This window comes from Lepidochelys olivacea (assembly GCF_965140295.1).
Source record: "Lepidochelys olivacea isolate rLepOli2 genome assembly, chromosome: 16".
Classification (NCBI taxonomy): Eukaryota; Metazoa; Chordata; order Testudines; family Cheloniidae; genus Lepidochelys; species Lepidochelys olivacea.
Window position 1 is genome coordinate 8,764,370 of NC_140426.1, and position 19,494 is coordinate 8,783,863.

The following is a 19,494-nucleotide window of genomic DNA, read 5'->3' on the forward strand; positions in this document are numbered from 1 at the left end:
CAGGGCTGGGGGGCGACAGCGGGAACGGACCGGGCCGACCCTACGGGCACTAGCGGGGGGGGGGGGCCCGACCCGGCTGGGCCCGCCGCCATGTTCGCGGGGCTGCAGGAGCTGGGGGTGGCCAATGGGGAGGACCTGAAGGAGACGCTGACCAACTGCACCGAGCCGCTCAAGGCCATCGAGCAGTTCCAGGTGGGGAGCGCGGCCCGGGGGGCAGGGGCAGGGGCTGCGGGGGCGACGACCCCCGGGGGGGGGCATACCCGGATGGGGGCTCCCCGGGGCTGGCGTTGCTCTGCCCCAGCAGCGGCCGGAGCTCTCAGTTGGGTCTCGGGCGGCCTCCCGCCCCGGTGGGGTCGTTCAGGGCCGAGGTCCCAGGACTTGGGGGGGCGGAGCTGATAACTCCTCGGTAAAAAGGGTTGCGGATGCCGTGACATCCCATCGTGGTGGTGTCCGGTGGCCGCAGGGTCCTGTCCTCTGACACCTCTAGTTGTTTCTGATCCCGGCCTCTGCCTGCTGCTGGACATGGGCTTAACTTTCTCACCGCCGGTCATCCTCCTGTTGTATTGCAGCCTCATTTGCTCTCCGGCCAGATCTAGCAGACGAGTTGTGGGGCAACTTCAATGAGGGATTTTAAAATCGATCCAGGATATTTTTTTTTAATGTCATAATTGAGACAAACGTTGGAGGCCCCCATCACAAGGAGAATCTTAAAAAGCAGCTTTTAAAATGAAGGGAGTCTCTCTCCCAATTGAATAGGATTTGACAGTTGTGAGAGTAGCTTTCAGGTTTGGGTTTTTTGCAGCTTAACACAGGATGAAATGTGAAAAGGAAGCTTTGGTTACTCTTGGCTCTTAACACAGTGGCGCTCTGTAGTATCTTTTCACCTCTGCAATGTAATTTTCTGTAATACAAATGGAAGCTGACTGTGTATGTTAAGTGGCATCTCTAAAACTTCATGGAACTATTGCATGTGTAGTTACACAATGCTTCAGTGTTTTTAGGATTGGGGCATAAAGCTTTGGTATATTTCGGCAGTGGCAGTTTATATATTTAGATAATAAAATTGGGTTAATGGAGTTTAGCATAAGCTAGCCAAATGCATACGTTTTAAAAGTCCTGGTAGATTGTTGAATGATTAGAGAAACATTGTAAGGTACTTCATGCCCCAGATTTAAGGATAATTAAAATAAAAAAAAACCTTGTGAATGTTTTTGTATACAAATGGATAAATTTTAATGGAGCAATACTTTTTAAACAAATAAATAGTCCTCTGCACTGTTTACTACCTGTGCCTAGGAGTCAGAGGGATGGACAAGGACTCTGTTATGCTAGTGTGTCCACATTTTAGTGTTGCACTATTGCATGAGAACTAGAAAAGGAAACTTGCTAGTCTGTCTTCATTGTTGAGTTAAAAAGTAAATAAATGGCATCAGTGATGAAAAGTGTACTAGACTTTTAAGTTATTTCATCATTAATAGTATTATGCTAGTGCTAGTAACATAACTAAGGACTTTTTTAAAAATGTTATATTGTTTCTTACTCAATAATGACCATTTAAATTGAGCTGAGTGCTTACTTTTTCTTAACATAAGTCATTTTAGTACTGTCTCTTGTTATTTATTGCCAGCAAGAATTTGTGTTTAATCTAAACTTATAACTCTGTATGGTGTTTGTTTTGCTAGACAGAAAATGGAGTCCTTCTGCCCTCTCTCCAGTCTGCTCTGCCATTCTTGGACCTCCATGGTACTCCTAGGCTGGAATTTCATCAGTCTGTATTTGATGAGCTGAGAGAGAAATTGCTCGAGAGAGTTTCAGCCATTGCCTCAGAAGGAAAGGTTGAGGAAAGGTGTGTTACTGATCATCATTAGAAATTAATTTCAAAATTAATCATGGCAGGTAAAGTTTTCAGAAAGCTTAAGTGACTTAAGCACTTTTTCAAAAGTGACTTAAGCGCTTAGGACCCTAAAGAGTCACTCAGGAGTTTTGAAAACTTTACCTGGCAACTTTTCTTGCTTGCATGTTTCCAGATACAAAAAGCTGGAGGATCTGCTGGAGAAAAGCTTTTCCTTGGTCAAGATGCCATCTATACAGCCTGTGGTGATGTGTGTCATGAAACACCTGCCCAAGGTAAAATCTCTTGCATCTCTTGGTTACAGCCCCTTTCATTCTCTGCTGTTAGCTGGGCTGTATGCCACGTTTGCAAACTCTTCAGTCAATTTATCATTCACTGGTAGATAATTTGGCTTATGCTTTGTTTGATTCTCATATCAGTTAATTTAATGTAGTTCAAAAGCATTTCATATTTTCATATTTCATAAAGTACACACTAATTAGAGAGAGAAGTTTGTTCTTCTGTTTTTAAAATGTGCATGTCCCCCCCCCATCCTTCCCAAAAATAGTTTGAGCTCAGTGGTAGGGGATTTTTCCAGAACTGAATTTATATGGCAAGTATTTTAAGGATGCAGCTAGATTTCAAAAAGGGGCAATATTTCTGGAAAAGGGTACTTAAAAGGAAACAACTCTTCATTTAAGGCACTACTGCATCTTTAATGTAATAGCTTCAAAACCTGTACTAGTGCTAATGTGATGCCTTCTCTAAGAAGCTAAATACTTTTAAAACCAGGGTGGTATTGAAGGGGCAGGGTCATGAAAGAAGGGTCTCTGCTGTTGCCTTGGGTTTTAATTGCACTGGTTGTAGATGTTACTGGCCAATGCAAGGTTGTGATTTAGATCTGCCTTATAGTCAACTACCTACCATTTTAACAGTCAGGTAGGTGAACCCCTAAATTCTTTACTGACACTGCACTGTTGTTTACAGGTCCCTGAAAAGAAACTGAAGTTAGTGATGGCGGATAAGGATTTATACAAAGCATGTGCCGTGGAGGTGAAGCGCCAGATCTGGCAGGATAACCAAGCTCTGTTTGGTGATGAGGTGTCCCCATTGCTGAAACAGTACATCCTGGAGAAAGAAAACACTCTCTTTAGTAGTGATCTCTCTGTCTTGCACAACTTCTTCAGTCCCTCTCCAAAAATGAGACGTCAGGGAGAGGTAACAGCAGGGAGAACTTTTACAGTGAAGTTTGGAATGGAATTCTCCAATCTCTGTCTTGAAAAGAGAGCATATTGGGTTCCTATACTGCCAGCATCATCAGATAATTGAGTGTCCATCTGGCCTTACAACTTTGCTACCACCTGAAAAAAATTATTTAAATATTTTGGCTAGTTATTTAATGTTAGTTCATCTTCATTAAACAATTCTTAATCAAATCAACAGGTCAATCTTATATTTAATAGTTACAAATAAACATAATGTTCAGTATTGTTATATTAGAATAGCACCTCATGACATAAAGTAATAGGTTAATCTTTTGTTTAAGCAGATTTTTTAAAATAACATTTAAATAGCTAAACAAAATGTTTAGCCAATAATATTTTCCCCCAGTTCTGTTTCAGTCTGGGATTTAATCCCATGCCCATCGTTACAGTATCTAAGCACCCTTGGCGGTTAAATCAGGGATTTGGGGGTTTTACCATTTTTATTTTGTTTTTGAAGGAAATTGTAATAGTTCAACAAAAACTTGGGAAGAAGCCTCAAAAGCTGCATATGTAGCTAGCCTATGGGACAGTGTGATCTTATTAATGTTCCCTTCGCCTCAGCCACTCTTCCCTCCTGCTGCATACTACCTCGTTAACTTGTCTTAAACTCAGTTGTAAGTTCTTCAGGGCAGGGATTGTGCCTTCCTATGTAATTGTAGAGTGCCTGTTGCAGTGGGGCTTTTAGACACTCCCACTATAAGCATTTTATTAAAATGTTAAAACAAAAAACAAAAAAAAAGCCCAACATCTATGCCCTAAGCAGTGTTTTTACTCCAAAAAGGGAGGAATGCCAGATACTCCATGAAGTCTCTAGGGACTTTGTTATTACTTTTGATTTTACGTGGTGGGCACTCTGGAACTATGGTGATAGATGGCAGTATAAAACCGTAAGATCACTTTTACAACAAAAGTAATTCCTACTGGTATACTTGGTATAACAGATCAGATTGTTTAGCAAAGGGAACAGAAGGTCTTGCAATTACAAAAGTCTAGACAAAAAACAATTAAAGCACAAATGGAGTTGAAATGCTGAAAAAGTCTGGTGTGAAATGTCTTTTAAAGCTGTATGTTTTAGTTCAGGCATTCCACAACTGATGGGGCAAATAATGAAATAGTTTGAAAGCTGTCATGTAGGAAAATCTTTTGGTACTAAGTGTGCGTTTTTCCATTTGGGCTTTAGGTGGTTCAGAAGCTGACACAGATGATTGGGAAGAATGTGAAGCTATATGACATGGTGCTACAGTTCCTAAGAACATTGTTCCTTCGGACGAGGAATGTCCATTACTGCACGCTACGGGCAGAGCTCCTGATGTCACTGCATGACCTGGACATCAGCGAGATCTGTACTGTTGACCCCTGTCACAAGGTAATGAATAGATGGACCAGGCACAAGTGGTACTTCGGAATTTTCAGTCTGAGCAGCTCTCATTTGTGCCTGCTGCCTTGAAGGTCAATAACCCAGAAGGGATATTATCTTCAGGCATAGAAAGCGGTTCAAACCTCAAGTCTGAAATTCTTATAGTCCTTGGAATGACAGGTTCAAATCCCAGCAGTGTTAACAAAGCCCTTTGTCTTTGCGTGGTAGATAAATTGTTCATCATGCTGTCTGTGGTGCTTGGTATAAAATCTTAAAAAGCAGTGTACCATCTCACCTACATGGATGCTGCCAAAAACAAAGTTCATGCCATTGGTTTGCCCCAGTGTTCTTGGACAAAGTTTCCTTCCCCTCCTTGTTGTGCATAGTCCTATGCACAACCTGATGGTCTTTGCCCAGAAGTGATCGCATTTCATTAGTTTAGTTTGTGAAGTGCTATGGATCTTGAAATATAAAGAGCTAAAATTAATAATTATTAAAATATAAGAAGTTTTGCTAGCTTATTTAGCCCTGCATTGGCATTTATAGTGTGAATTAAGTCATTCATCCACTATAAATGCAGAGTCACATTCTATTCTCTACACTTCTGTCCTGGTTACATTATTTACAAGGTTTATTTCTCATGCGATGTGTGTTTCTGAAGAAAAGATACCAGTGATGAGAAATATATTTAGCACCTGCACAGTGGGCTCCATGCACTTCAGAAACATGAATTGATCAAGACCCACAACATCGTTGTGAGGATTATGTGGTTTTAATATGGACGGGGAGACCAACACATAGGGGTTATGGCTTGTCCAAATTTCCAGTGTACGTCAGTGGCAGAGCCAGGAATAAAATCCGGATCATCTGACTTCCAATCCCATGTTTTTACCACCAAGTGATATTGCCCCCTCAGTTACCATGTACTCCTTCATGTATGGCCATGAGATATGTTCACATACTACATGGTATATAGTACGTGTTAATTTTCAGGCAGTGCTTGTTGTGGGAGAGGAAAAGGTGATGCCAGTTGAACCTGCTGTACAGCAGCTTCATAGAGCGATCTTGGGTGTTTGGATGTCTGCTGGGCTTCCTCTGCTCCTGACATCCAACTCCCTCTAGAACTTCCCAACACACACAGGACTGTACAAGCAGCAGATACTGCTGGTCAGAGGTTGATGCTGTTTGTGTGGATGGGAAACTTTGTCTTCCCCCTTCACATGCTGCCACATGAACCCATGTTCTGTTGCACTGATGGAGGCATTTGAATATAATTCGAATACCTGCAGGAGCTTAATGTAAAAGGCTCGCCGATTAACGACCTGTTTTGTCACTAGATCTGAAGCCTTTGAAAAGTCGGCAAGAGTCTTAAAACTTATGTTTGGTGTATCTAATGTTGCAGCCTCCTGTACAACTGTTGGGGACGGTAGGAAAGGCTTATGCCTTTAAAGGTGTATTTAATTAAATATCGAGCCAACAGTGTTACTTTGACGCCTTGAGGTGATTCATATATTGTAATGCTAGTTTAGAGGAGTTGCCATGAGTGTGTCATCAACGTTTCCTTTCTTTGCAGTTCACCTGGTGCTTAGATGCCTGCATTCGGGAGAAGTTTGTGGATAACAAGCGAGCTCGAGAGCTGCAAGGGTTTCTGGATGGAGTGAAGAAAGGACAAGAACAAGTACTGGGGTGAGCAGTTCAGGCTCATGAAACTGAGGGATTGACAGGGATTGCTCCCATTATCCAGAATGGCTGAGAATTACTTCAGTTGTTAATTCTCCACAAGTGTCTAGTAACAAAACCAATCATTGCCAAACACAGTCCTTCTTAGTGCATTCAGCAAGACAGGTTTATTCTCAGTATCCTGTCCCAGTAACCTGTAACTCTAATCAGTGGCCTGTAAAATAAAAGTTAAAGAGGTTGTTGTTTTTTTTTCAGGCGGGACTCACCACTTTTAAGCATCTAATTAGTGATCTAAGGCAGAAACATATTTCAGTTGATATAATCAATTAGGTTTTATCATTATAGTTTTTGCTGCATGTCTTCCTTCCCTCATAGGTTTTTAACCTGGCAGTCTCCCTTTAAATATACATTGAGCCTATGTATAGTGTCTCAGATTGGACAGGTTGAACAACAAGAAATGGACATGACCAAGGTTGTTTTTTCCAATACAAATACTTTCTTGAGAAGCAGGTAGTCTATGGCTGGGTTTGTGGTTGGGCCATGGGGTTTGTTAGTGTATATATAAAATGCATTTGTGGTTCTGTTTCCCTTCAGGGATTTATCAATGATCTTGTGTGATCCCTTTGCCATTAACACCTTAGCTCTGAGTACCATACGGCATCTGCAAGAGCTGGTTGGGCAAGACACCTTACCCAGGGTGAGTCTGAGAAACCTGCACAGATTACAAATGAGCCCTGTTCTGGTTATAATGAGACTGCATTTTACAGCAAGGGAGAAACTGACTGACAATACAGGAGAACCAATGAGACTGTGTGCTGTCAAATGCACAGGTAAACTGAAAAAGCGGAAAAACATACATTTTGTAGTAATTTTAGGTGTCGTGTAATTATGGTAGGTACCAGAGTAACAGCCGTGTTAGTCTGTATTCGCAAAAAGAAAAGGAGTACTTGTGGCACCTTAGAGACTAACCAATTTATTTGAGGATAAGCTTTCGTGAGCTACAGCTCACTTCATCGAAAGCTTATGCTCAAATAAATTGGTTAGTCTCTAAGGTGCCACAAGTACTCCTTTTCTTTTTATGGTAGGTACACAATTTTCAGACAAATGTGATTTTTCCAAGTTGACAGTGCCCCTTAACTTTTTTCACTCTCTACTAGCTACATGCTCTTCTAATTATGCATACTTGCAGGCAACTGCTTTCTGTCTACTTGAATTCCTGCTTCAGTTACAGCATTCTTTACTCCCTGTGCTAAACTTGGTGTCTTGCTTTGCTGATGGTAGGGGGATAAAATAAAGTCAATTCCTGCTGAATGGTGTAACTGGAGAGTTATTTTTCTTGTACACTTGATTGACCCATCTGAATGTAAAATTACAGTTGTTGCTCTACATTTACATCAGCCACTCGGAGAAGAAGATTATACACTTAATTTTGTGAGGCACTCGCTCTCTGTAATGCTGTGTTTGGCTCCCCCTGTTTGGCAGGGGAGGCAGAATTACATCGGTAATGTTGGCTGGCAAGTGACCACCATTCAGCCCTAGAAAGGACTTAGAATGCGGTCTGCTGTTTGTATCCTCAGTTTCCCTGGTATGAACTGAGTACTCACAGTCTGTGCAACAAGAACGTGAATCTTTGCCCCCAGTGGATCAGGACTCAGATCCTATGATGGGAACCATACAAGGATCTAAAATAAACCCTTCCTATATTTCATCTCTTGCACTGCTTTTTCATTGTCAAATTAAATCATTTATTTTTATCCTTTCAAGCTTGCAAAAAGGCTAATATCATTTTTAAACACTCTGTATTGGATATTTACTGACAAACACGTATAGTTTCATTCTGCCACATATTGTACTTTATTATGTCAAATTGTTTTTGAAAGTTCTCTAGCCAATTGTCTGATCAGATGGCCTGAATATCTCCAAGCACACTGTAAAAGGTTACAATGAGGTGTGTTCTGTAGCATTTGCAGCTGTTTGGGGCCCTCTGAGCTATAATTCATTATTTAAATCATAGAAATTGACATCCCCTAGCAGTATTTGTGATCTAATGTCTCTGGATAATGCTTCTGAATCCAAGAAAACCACTGAATATAAATGACTTCCAAATAAATCTCCAACATGTACAGAATTGTGGAAGAACATAACTTTTATTAAATTTGAATTTCCAGGAAAGTCCAGACCTCTTGTTGCTGCTAAGGATGTTGTCTCTGGGACAGGGAGCCTGGGACATGATTGACAGCCAAGTCTTCAGGGAGCCTAAAATGGTAAGCTTCTTGAAGAGTATTTCCTCTTTGATTTCTTTGTCTTCCCCTCTCTCAAAGACTCCTCAGTGTCACCTTTTCCAAATGCCTCTAATAAGCACTTGCAGAATTTGTAAATGTCCTGATTGTACAGATGACACCTTGCATTTGCATGCACCAATAGGTTGGGAGTGTACACAAGTGGGTCCTCTTGGAAATCCCGCCCCCCCCCCCTTTTTTTTTTTTGCAGTCTTGAACATCTGGGCTTTAACTTCTTTATATCTCAGTTTTACCTCTAACAAATTCAGCACCAATGGCTCATAACTCCCGGGATCCCTGCCCACAATGGTGAGACTGTAGATCAGAATGAATGTGAAAATAGTATTTCTGGGGCTGGCCCTGAAGTGTGATAGCAGCTCATTGCATTGTCGTTCAGGGGCTAGCACTTCTGCCTCCCCAGTGTTGTGATAGGGATGGTGTGGAGGTAGCACAGTCCACCCCTGGAAGCATATTTTGGATCGCTCAAGTGACCCTCCTGCCACGTTCCCTCTGGCCTGCACTCTGAACAGGTTTGGTAGCTCTTGGAGAAGTTCTATTCAGCTATCTACAGAAGAGAGGTTAACCACAATACTGGGCAGTGGGAGGACCTCTAAAAATTCCACTGCGGTTTCTGTTCTGTGCTGCAAAGTGGGACAGCTCTTCCCAGGGAGGGTGATTGAGGCATTGACCGTATAAACTACTAGCTGACTGCACGTTTACCTCCATGATGTACATTTTCCATAGGTGTTTGCATAGGTGCTGGAACTAGGGGTGCAACTGCACCCCCTGCCTTGAAGTGGTTTCCATCACATACAGGGTTTCCAGTTTGGTTCAATGGCTCTCAGCACCCCCTACTATACAAATTGCTTCAGCACCTGAGGTGGTTGTGCATGAATAGTCAGATACTAAGGTGATTAGGTACTTGCATGGCCCTCGACAGAGCCTGGGCTTACCTCATAGCTTAATTGAAAGGTTCCTTCTTCACCTGTTGGTGCTGTATGGAGAAAGCTCCATAACCTGCTTCGTTTTTAATGACCTTTTTGTGGTTCCGTACGCTGCCACTTCCCGTTGTTTTAATTTGATATAAAATAAGTAATTTTCAACTGCTGTGGGCATGGAGGAAATGAGTGTGAACTTTCCCCTGGCACTCCTCCTGGGAGCATGACTAAGTGTGTAATGGTTAATACTGGTTCAGGGAATTAGCAAGATGACTTGTACTCATTACCATACTGCTCTGTCCTTACCCAGACCCTCTGTGTCCAGCACTTGCAATAATATAGGATAAGGTGCTCTAGACCAGATGTGTATATCACCGGGTAATTCTGTTACAGCAAAAAATTCATTCAATAGTTTTTTTGTGTACAAAGTGAAGGATAGTTTTCTGATTAACTCTTTATATTCTACTGGAGGACATGAAAAGAGAGGTCAGTGGTTAGAGCAGGGACTTGGTGTCTGGATACCAGTGTTTTATGTTCCTGTCTACCATTGATATGCTGTCTGGTCATAGGTAAATGGTTTACCTTAGTTTTTCTAGCTGTATGATGGGAATGTTACATGCTTACCTAAATACTTTGAGATTCTTGGATGGAAAATTACATACATGCAGACTGTTTGTTTTTTTTATATTGCAATGGCTTTTTTCCCCCTCTAAGGAACATGAGTTGATCACCAAGTTCTTGCCGATGCTGATGTCTTTTGTGGTGGATGACTACACATTCAATGTAGATCAGAAACTGCCATCAGAAGAGAAAGGGCCAATTCCCTACCCCAGCACCATTCCCGAAGCTTTTACCAAGTATGTCATCAACCTACATACATTAGATCCTTTTTCAAAGCAAAGCATTAGGCTATGTCCACACTACATCATTATTCACACTTCTGTGTGATGTAAGTTACACTGAAGTAATTTGTAATATAGACGTAGTTTTAGGTAGCTAAGCTATACTATAGAAGAAGCCTGGCACAATTAAGAGAAAAGAATTAACCCTAATTAATTCAAGGCTTCAGTTCCATTCATGTAGCTCTGTCAGTGGAACACTTGATTAAAAAGACACCAGAAAAACTACAGATCTTGAATAGATCAATAGAAGGGATCTCTGGCAAGAAGTATGAGAGAGGCAGCGCTGCTTTGGAGTCAGTGAGGGTGCTGTCCAGTTTAGAAGTTTCCAGTCAGAGAGCTCAAATACTGTGGCCTTTTAATCAAGGGCTCAGATTGAAAGTCAACTGCACAAGAAACAGAATAAAACACTAAGGACCTGATTCAGCAGGGTACTTTAAGTACACGAGTAGTCACACTGACTATAAAGTTAGGCCTGTGCTGAATCGGGGCCTATGAGAATAGAATAATATTGTCTTGGTGCCTTTGGCCTGAGTTATTTCTACATGGACCCTACTGAGGAGAGTCAGTTGTAAGCAGAGCTGACATTAAAAAGAAAATTTCGCTGTGTAACATATTGCCAAAATTAACCAACCATGAGCTACTGCTGCTTAAACCAGGTGGTGCATAAGTGGGTTAAAGAGACCTTGGAGTGAAAGCACAAGAGGTTTGCTATATTACTTAAAGATTTGGTTACCCATGGAAGAATGAAGATCAGTTCAGGCCTTCATAGTGGTTAGAAAGAGAATAGTTCTGTGACTAACACACATGGCTGCTGCTCAGCAGTAACGGAATTAGGGAGGTGTGAGTGACTGATCGTCACCACTGTTTTTAAACTAGGCACATCAGATTGTTTTGCCCTCATTTTCAAGGAAATGGCGCCTGTGTCATCCTCTTATCATGTTCTCAGTGTCCTCTCTATTTGAAAACATTGAAGCAACCTGGGTGGAGCAATATTTCTTACTGTTGATTTTTATATAGGCCTGGCCCACAGAGGTGGGCCATCACATTAATGACAGGTTTCAGAGTAACAGCCGTGTTAGTCTGTATTCGCAAAAAGAAAAGGAGTACTTGTGGCACCTTAGAGACTAACCAATTTATTTGCGCATGAGCTGTAGCTCACGAAAGCTTATGCTCAAATAAATTGGTTAGTCTCTAAGGTGCCACAAGTACTCCTTTTCTTTTTGTCTTCTTAAGGTCCTCTTTAGTATATGGGTTCTTGTTCTATTGGTTAAGAAACTTTCTTTGTGCCATAACAGATTCCTTCAGGAGCACAGAATAGCCTGTGAGGTTGGGCTATATTACATACTTCACATAACTAAACAGAGGAACAAGAATGCTTTTCTCAGGCTCCTGCCAGCACTAGGTGAGTCTTGTTTTCCTCTTATGTTTTGTACCCACTTGTCATATATAGAAGGCCTAGAAGGAGGAATATAAGGGCTTTGGGGATGAGTGTGGTTAGTGTTGACAACTCTTGGATTCTAGTTTCAGGTCTGCTAGTGATTCACTGTGTGAGCCTTTGCAAGTCCCGCAAGTTTACTTACCTGTTCAGTGGTGATGTTTTCCTACCAAGCAGGAGTTTTGTGAAGATTCTTGAATGTTTGTAATTCCTTGGATGAAAGTCACTGTACTAGCAATGTGATTAGCTGTAGGCTGGTTGGAATATTACTAGAAGATAAATTGTCTCTCTGAGCTGGTAGCTTCCTGCTCTAAACAGTCCCCAAAAGTTTCAGTGGATCAGAACTTTCCACTTTATCCAAAAAAGGAACTCGCAATGAAACAACACCGAAAGTGCACAGAAAGTTTTTCAGCAGGCTCGTCTTCTGCTAATATGGTAAAGCTTTCAGGCAAATGCTTGCCTGCCTGTTAGTCATTGTCCTTCGTGTTGTGCAGCTGAGACATTCAGTGACCTGGCCTTCAGTGATATTTTCCTGCACCTGCTCACCGGTAACCTCACGTTGTTGGGTGATGAATTTGCGCTGGAGGACTTCTGTACCAGTCTCTTTGATGGGTTCTTCCTCACTGCCTGCTCAAGGTAACTGACATCCTTCTTCAGAAAGCACAATATTTACAAGATGAATGGGACAGTTCACACCTCTCTGAGCTATTGTTTAGCCTGTCTGCAGACTCTTCACTTAGCTCACACTGGAAAGACTATGATAGCCGTTGCGGTGGTTTTTTATATGTTTAGATTTTGCAACCAATTCTGTAGCAATAAAATAGCTGAAAAGAGAAAGTGTTGATTATAAATGATTACACAAACCCTAAATTGTTATTCAGAGACAGAAGGTGCAGTGGGGCAACATCCTCCTTACAGTGCAGTAGCAGATCGAATTTCTGCTTTAAACGTTAGATTTAACTTCAGCTCTCTAATTTATAAATGCACATAAATAACCTGTTAGTAGTTCTAAATGCTTGTATTAATTCCTGGCAAGCCTATAGAAGCATAACATCCTGTAGCATGCAAGCAATTCCTTTACAACTTAAGTATTTTTGATGATTGAGAACAAAACTCCCAGTGTTTGAACACCCAGGCACTGCTCTGATGTTGTTGCTGTAGCTTTCTCTCTAACGTGTGGTTGTGTTCTGTACATTGGTTTCACCACTTTACAATTGCTCTTTACAGAAAAGAGAACGTCCATAGACACGTGCTAAGATTGCTACTTCACCTGCATCACAAAGTGGCACCTACCAAATTAGAATCACTCCAGAAGGCTTTGGAACCTACCAAGCAGGTAAGAAGGGTCACAAAAGGAAAAGTAATTGCAGATGAAGGCAACTGCATTCCCTGAAGCTGCTTACCAGGGCTTATGTTCTGTTTAGACTAGCAGCTTTCAGAGTGTCTGGAGTATTGACTTAATTATATCATGACTTACTCTTCCCACTTTCCTCTGTGTTGAAACACTCCCAGTAGTCCTAGTACTTAGTGTTCCAGCTAGTAACAGCGAGAATGAAGTGTGACTCTTCTTTCGTTTGTTTGTTTTCCCAATGCTCATTCCATAGAGCGGCGAAGCTGTGAAGGATCTTTATAACCAGCTCAGCGAGAAACTGGAGCTTCGCAAACCCAGTCCAGCCCCGGTGGCTGAAACTCCATCCATGGAACTGACTTTGCCCACAGTGCCCACCCCAGCCTCGCTCTGAGCCACATGAGCGGGACTCTGAGATAAGAGAAACTAACCTTTGCGTCCTGCAGAGTGGAGGCGTTTCAATGTACTGCTAAGTGTCTCTGGCTACCATGGTGGAAACTTACCGAAAACCACTGAACCTTTTGCAGAAGCAGGACATTGTCAGACACTGCAGTTTGTCCTTGAGCACTGTCTCTTGCTGGCTAGAAGGCTCAGTATGCAGTGTGTTGCATAGGTTTACTTTGCCTAAGGATAGATAGGTAGCTTCTTGTGGATCTACCCAGCTTGTATAATTTTTTTCAAAAGACAAGTCTTATTTTTAAACCTCTGTATCTTCTTGCATTTTTAGACTTACAATTTTCTGGGGCAGTAAAACCCTGGTTGTGTAATCAGGCAGAGGGAGCAAACCCTTGAAGTCTGAGCAGTTTCTCTCTTTGCCCCCAGCTTGCTTCTTTGGGTCTTTAAAGCTGAGAGATGGTTCTCAACAAAAGGGAACAAGGCTGCAGATTTTATATATTGTTCAAAACTGCTGCTTCCCTGTGACCTCATGGAGACAAGTGCTGTGCATACCTATTGGCCAATCCCCATGAGAGCAGGACAGCCAGGGCAGGGCCTAATTACAGCTCCCTCTTTGGGTTTATGGATCGCCCTTAGACATAGGGGGTGACATAGTTGTAGTGCACCTGACAAGTTAGGCACCTGCTTCTGATGTCAGGGGTTGGCTGTTCACCAACCTGATCCCCAGTTGATTTCACGGCAACTGGTAATTGGCAGCCATCCCGGACCTTGGACAGCAGCCCCAGTAGGAAGGAGAGGAGAGGGTTGGAAAAGATCAGGAGTTTCAATTTAAAGGCATGCTTTTTGTGGAGCCCCAGGATTTCTGGCCATGTGGGGTCTGGTCCCAAGGGGGGCTTCTCAGAACCCAGAGTCACAGGCAGGCTGCACCTCCCATCACTCTCACATCTCCCCTCAATATTTGTACCCATCTCCCTAGCTCAGGCTGGTTGACTCGCTTTGTACTGAAGAGCGTCCACGAGGTCACTCCCCTTCATCCTCACATGATGCTGCCCTGATGCTGTGGCAGCGTCTACTGGGGCCATCACTGGGACCTGGAAACTCAGGACATTAGTAGGAATGGGGCAGATGTGTTGAGTTGCTGCCAGCAGGTGACTGAGGTCCCCAGTCCAAAGTGAGCAGTGCTTGATACTCCCGATGGTCCAAAGACCATAGAATCATAGGACTGGAAGGGCCATCAAGAGGTCGTCTAGTCCAGTACAGCTCCTTGCCAACTGCGGGACCCTTGAGGCTCCTTACTGGCCAACCTGCCATTTGCCATCTCTTGCCTCATTGGTCGAGGGGGCTCTGGCGCTGCCGCTGAAGTGGAGCAATGGAACGCAGATATGTGGGCTGGCCCCTTGGAGGCTAGCTGCACTGAGCAGAGGGCCACCCAAGTCCCCTCACTCCATGCTTGTGGTGGTTAGGCACTTGGAGATGGTTTGCATGAGCCAACATACCACCAGAGGGGCCATGGGCTCATAACAAGACTATCCCTGCCCTCAAAGGGCTGCACCAAAGGGACAGGGGAGTACAAGGAAACAGTGGTCAGCATGGAAAGTAGCAACCACAGCACAGCAGCTGCCTAACCACTGTTAATTCTTTTTGTAGACATCACTGCAGAGAGGAGCCTGCAGGAGGAAAAACCTTGCAGATGTTTTACGGGAAGCTACTCCCATGTTTGAGGGGTGGCATTGGAGAAAGTGTGTGTATGCCAGGATGGGGTTTCCTGGAGCCACGGGCTCAATTTCTGCCTCCAGGACACAGCTCTGTAATAAAAACACCTAATTGTTCTCAAGCGTTTTTCATCAATAGCTTTCAAAGCGCTTTACAAAGGAGGTCAGCGTCATCATCCCCATTTCACTGGGGAAACTGAGGAACAAAGCATTGACGTGATTTACCTGAGGTCACCTAGCAGGTCAGTGGCAGAGCTGTGCATAGAACCCAGGTCTCTAAGTTCCAGTCCAGTGATCTCTCTATTCTCTCCCTCACTCCCTCTGATGTACTGGGGCTAGGCCATGGTTGCGGCAGTCACTCAGGGTTAGTACTGCAGTAGAGTCAGTTGCTTTAGGACTGCTCCTGTCCCCCGGCTGCTATACCAGTAATCCTGCTCCCAGTGCACCCTCCCTCCCCATTCCATATGCTGCTAACTACCCTGTGGCACATACCCTCCCTGACTCCCTGTAATTTGGGAAGGGAGAGCAAGGAGCAATGGTATCTGAGGCTGACTGCAGACAAGAGGGAGACCATGGATCTGAAGCTGTTGGAAGAGCCGCTCTCCTGCCAGAGTTTCCCCAGCTAGCAAATCACGAACAGTCGACCAGCCTGCATGCTGGCCCCATGTGGTTTCCCCCCAGTGACCACCACACATCCATCCGTCCCAACTCCCCAGCTGCTTCTGTTCCTTGGCCACCCTCCTTCCCTGGCTCAGGGGTTTGGTTGGGGAGGGGGCACCTTGGCAGCAGTAGAGAATGGAAGTAGCTGCATAACCCATACTCTCAGTTGGGTTGGCTTGTTGCAAAAGGAAAAGATGAAATACAAAATGTTGACGCTCAAATAGCTTGTATGATGTGTGCTGATTGGAGCAAGAAGGGTTATGCCTTCAAAATATTGGAGTTATGAATTTCTTAAGTTACAGAAGAGCAAAAAGAAGGGAAACACTCTGGGTAGAGTATCAAGAATGGCCAATTTTCAAATATTTATTTTTTAAAATTAGATAATTTTTCAAAAAGTGAACATCCTAGAGAGTCTGCTTCTATCCGCAGCTATTGCTATGCAAACTTGGAGATGAAAACGCTGTCATTTTATTGCCAGAAATTACAGAAACTTCTGTTTCAAGGAAAATCTCAACACAGTCTCAACTAGAAGTTGTGTCTATGATGCACTTTCTCTCTCTCTGTGTTCCCCCTGGCCCTGAGTGCAGACTTCGGAACTCTGTATTGCTTCAGAGATCCTGTCTGCAGTGGATCTTTTCCTTTCCTTGGGTCTGAATGTGTTCTTGTATTGGATCTTGCCACTCTTGACTCACCTGGCAAAATAAAACTAGACTATCAAGCAGCAATTTTTATTTATTTATTTATTTTTTATGAATTCTCATTGTGCCTCCATATGTGAACAGATGTTGCCTTGTCTGGGTGTTGTGGACCATGAGTCATGGCAGCAAAGATGCAGTGGTGTGTGTTTAATCCCTAAATGTCTCACATTGGGTACCTGGAATTAGTGGACACCTCTGATAATTTTGGCCTCACTCTGTGTCTCAGTTCCTTAGCTGTAAAATGGGAATAATACCACCACCTAATCTTCAAGGGGTGTTGTATAGATAGATAGATTCAGTAAGTCTGTGAAGCACTCCGCTAGTAAGGTGAGAACACATGCCTGAGGAAACTAATAATTCTGTATTCACTGCAGGGTTTGAATGGCGTGTGGTAAATAAGCCTGTGGGCCACACGTTGAATGAGGATAAGAAGAAATATTGGATTCATTCACTGAATGAGGCAGGGGTCCTTTAGAAAAAAATGTGTGAGCATGTAATTAAAGCCTGCATTATAATGCACATGCACAAGAAGGCTGAATTAAGGCTGTATTCTGGAATTTCTTAATTTGGGAGTGCTTGACTTTGCTACCTGAATGTTCTCTTAATGTACGTTTACTTGATATAAAAATCATAATAATTGGATAAAAACAATTGCTAGTAACTTAGTTTAATTATAACATAATTCCTTCAAATGCTGCCTCTGCATAATGTTAACTGTCTGGGAAGTCTGTATTATTCTGTTATTAAGTTCTTTCAGGACAAAGAAAAGATTGACAGATGCTAAAGTTCTTAAAAGACCAAGATTTAAATTAAATTTCCATTTAAGCTAATTGTACAGGTTTACTAGTAAATGCTCAGAAAATTCATTTCACACTCAAAAAGTAAGTATCATTAGTTTGAGGAGCCTGCTGTATGAGTAAAATGGAAACTCACCCCTAATTATGGAACTTTGACCAGTGTCTCCATAATTCATTGGGAAGGTCTTTAAGGAGCAGCAGGTGACTTTAATTTCCAGGGACAGACTGCAGTCTAAGTGCTGGTGTCTACGAACCAATAATGTATGATTTTTCAGTGTACTTTATCTGTTCAAAGCACAGCTCCAAGCCACTTCAGTTGCAGCTGTACATGCTCAGCATGGCTGCAAGTCTGTTGCCAGCTGTCACATTAGACACCCAGAACATGAGGAAAACACAATTTAGTGGCCACTTGTAAAAAGTTTGGTTTAAGTGACTTCCTCAGAATCACTCATGAACTTGGTGGCAGAGGCAGGGCTCGAACCCAGGGCTGCACTCAACTGAGAGTTGAGGAGGATTGGGCCAAAAGAAATCTGATGAGGTTCAATAAGGATAAGTGCAGGGTCCTGCACTTAGGACGGAAGAACCCAATGCACAGCTACAGACTAGGGACCGAATGGCTAGGCAGCAGTTCTGCGGAAAAGGACCTAGGGGTGACAGTGGACGAGAAGCTGGATATGAGTCAGCAGTGTGCCCTTGTTGCCAAGAAGGCCAATGGCATTTTGGGATGTATAAGTAGGGGCATAGCGAGCAGATCGAGGGACGTGATCGTCCCCCTCTATTCAACATTGGTGAGGCCTCACCTGGAGTACTGTGTCCAGTTTTGGGTCCCACACTACAAGAAGGATGTGGATAAATTGGAAAGAGTCCAGCGAAGGGCAACAAAAATGATTAGGGGTCTGGAACACATGAGTTATGAGGAGAGGCTGAGGGAACTGGGATTGTTTAGTCTGCGGAAGAGAAGAATGAGGGGGGATTTGATAGCTGCTTTCAACTACCTGAGAGGTGGTTCCAGAGAGGATGGTTCTAGACTTTTCTCAGTGGTGGAAGAGGACAGGACATGGAGTAATGGTCTCAAGTTGCAGTGGGGGAGGTTTAGGTTGGATAGTAGGACAAACTTTTTCACTAGGAGGGTGGTGAAACACTGGAATGCGTTGCCTAGGGAGGTGGTGGAATCTCCTTCCTTAGAAGTTTTTAAGGTCAGGCTTGACAAAGCCCTGGCTGGGATGATTTAATTGGGGATGGGTCCTGCTTTGAGCAGGGGGTTGGACTAGATGACCTCCTGAGGTCCCTTCCAACCCTGATATTCTATGATTCTATGAGAGATCCTGCAGACAACCACCTCCTTCAGCACGCAACCCTGATTCATCCCAAGAGTAGGTCTGTCCTATGCGCTGAAGGAAGACTTTCAAAAATTAAAGAAATTAGTTAGGGAAGTGGATTGGACTGAAGAATTTATGGATCTAAAGGTAGAGGAGGCCTGGGATTATTTTAAATCAAAGCTGCAGAAGCTATCGGAAGCCTGCATCCCAAGAAAGGGGAAAAAATTCATAGGCAGGAGTTGTAAACCACGCTGGATGAGCAAGCATCTCAGAGAGGTGATTAAGAAAAAGCAGAAAGCCTACAGGGAGTGGAAGAAGGGAGGGATCAGCAAGGAAAGCTACCTTATTGAGGTCAGAACATGTAGGGATAAAGTGAGACAGGCTAAAAGTCAAGTACAGCTGGACCTTGCAAAGGGAATTAAAACCAATAGTAAAAGGTTCTATAACCATATAAATAAGAAGAAAACAAAGAAAGAAGTGGGATCGCTAAACACTGAGGATGGAGTGGAGGTCAAGGATAATCTAGGCATGGCCCAATATCTAAACAAATACTTTGCCTCAGTCTTTAATAAGACTAAAGAGGTTCTTAGGGATAATGGTAGCATGACAAATGGGAATGAGGATAAAGAGGTAGATATTACCATATCTGAGGTAGAAGCGAAACTCAAACAGCTTAATGGGACTAAATCGGGGGGCCCAGATAATCTTCATCCAAGAATATTAAAGGAATTGGCACATGAAATTGCAAGCCCATTAGCAAGAATTTTTAATGAATCTGTAAACTCAGGGGTTGTACTGTATGATTGGAGAATTGCTAACATAGTTCCTATTTTTAAGAAAGGGAAAAAATGTGATCCGGGTAACTATAGGCCTGTTA

The 19,494-nt window shown here is 43.0% G+C and overlaps 1 protein-coding gene across 1 annotated transcript; it reads left to right on the forward strand.

The window, feature by feature from the left end:
* NELFB (negative elongation factor complex member B) lies at positions 1–16,528 on the forward strand. The gene is made up of 13 exons (XM_084650057.1): positions 1–192; positions 1,683–1,846; positions 2,028–2,127; positions 2,819–3,049; positions 4,277–4,462; positions 6,027–6,139; positions 6,728–6,830; positions 8,302–8,397; positions 10,065–10,207; positions 11,548–11,654; positions 12,182–12,323; positions 12,915–13,023; positions 13,292–16,528. Exons 1-13 carry the CDS (start codon positions 91–93, stop codon positions 13,427–13,429), a joined length of 1,734 nt encoding a protein of 577 aa, XP_084506183.1. The 5' UTR covers positions 1–90; the 3' UTR covers positions 13,430–16,528.
* Positions 16,529–19,494: the final 2,966 nt, after the last annotated feature.

What these genes read in the sequence shown, in the direction of transcription:
- NELFB (XM_084650057.1), top strand. Translation starts at nt 91, where the DNA reads ATGTTCGCGGGGCTGCAGGAGCTGGGGGTGGCCAATGGGGAGGACCTG. An exon ending in TCATGAAACACCTGCCCAAG is followed by an intron (nt 2,128 to 2,818) that starts GTAAAATCTCTT and finishes TGTTGTTTACAG; the next exon opens with GTCCCTGAAAAGAAACTGAA. An exon ending in AAATGAGACGTCAGGGAGAG is followed by an intron (nt 3,050 to 4,276) that starts GTAACAGCAGGG and finishes TTTGGGCTTTAG; the next exon opens with GTGGTTCAGAAGCTGACACA.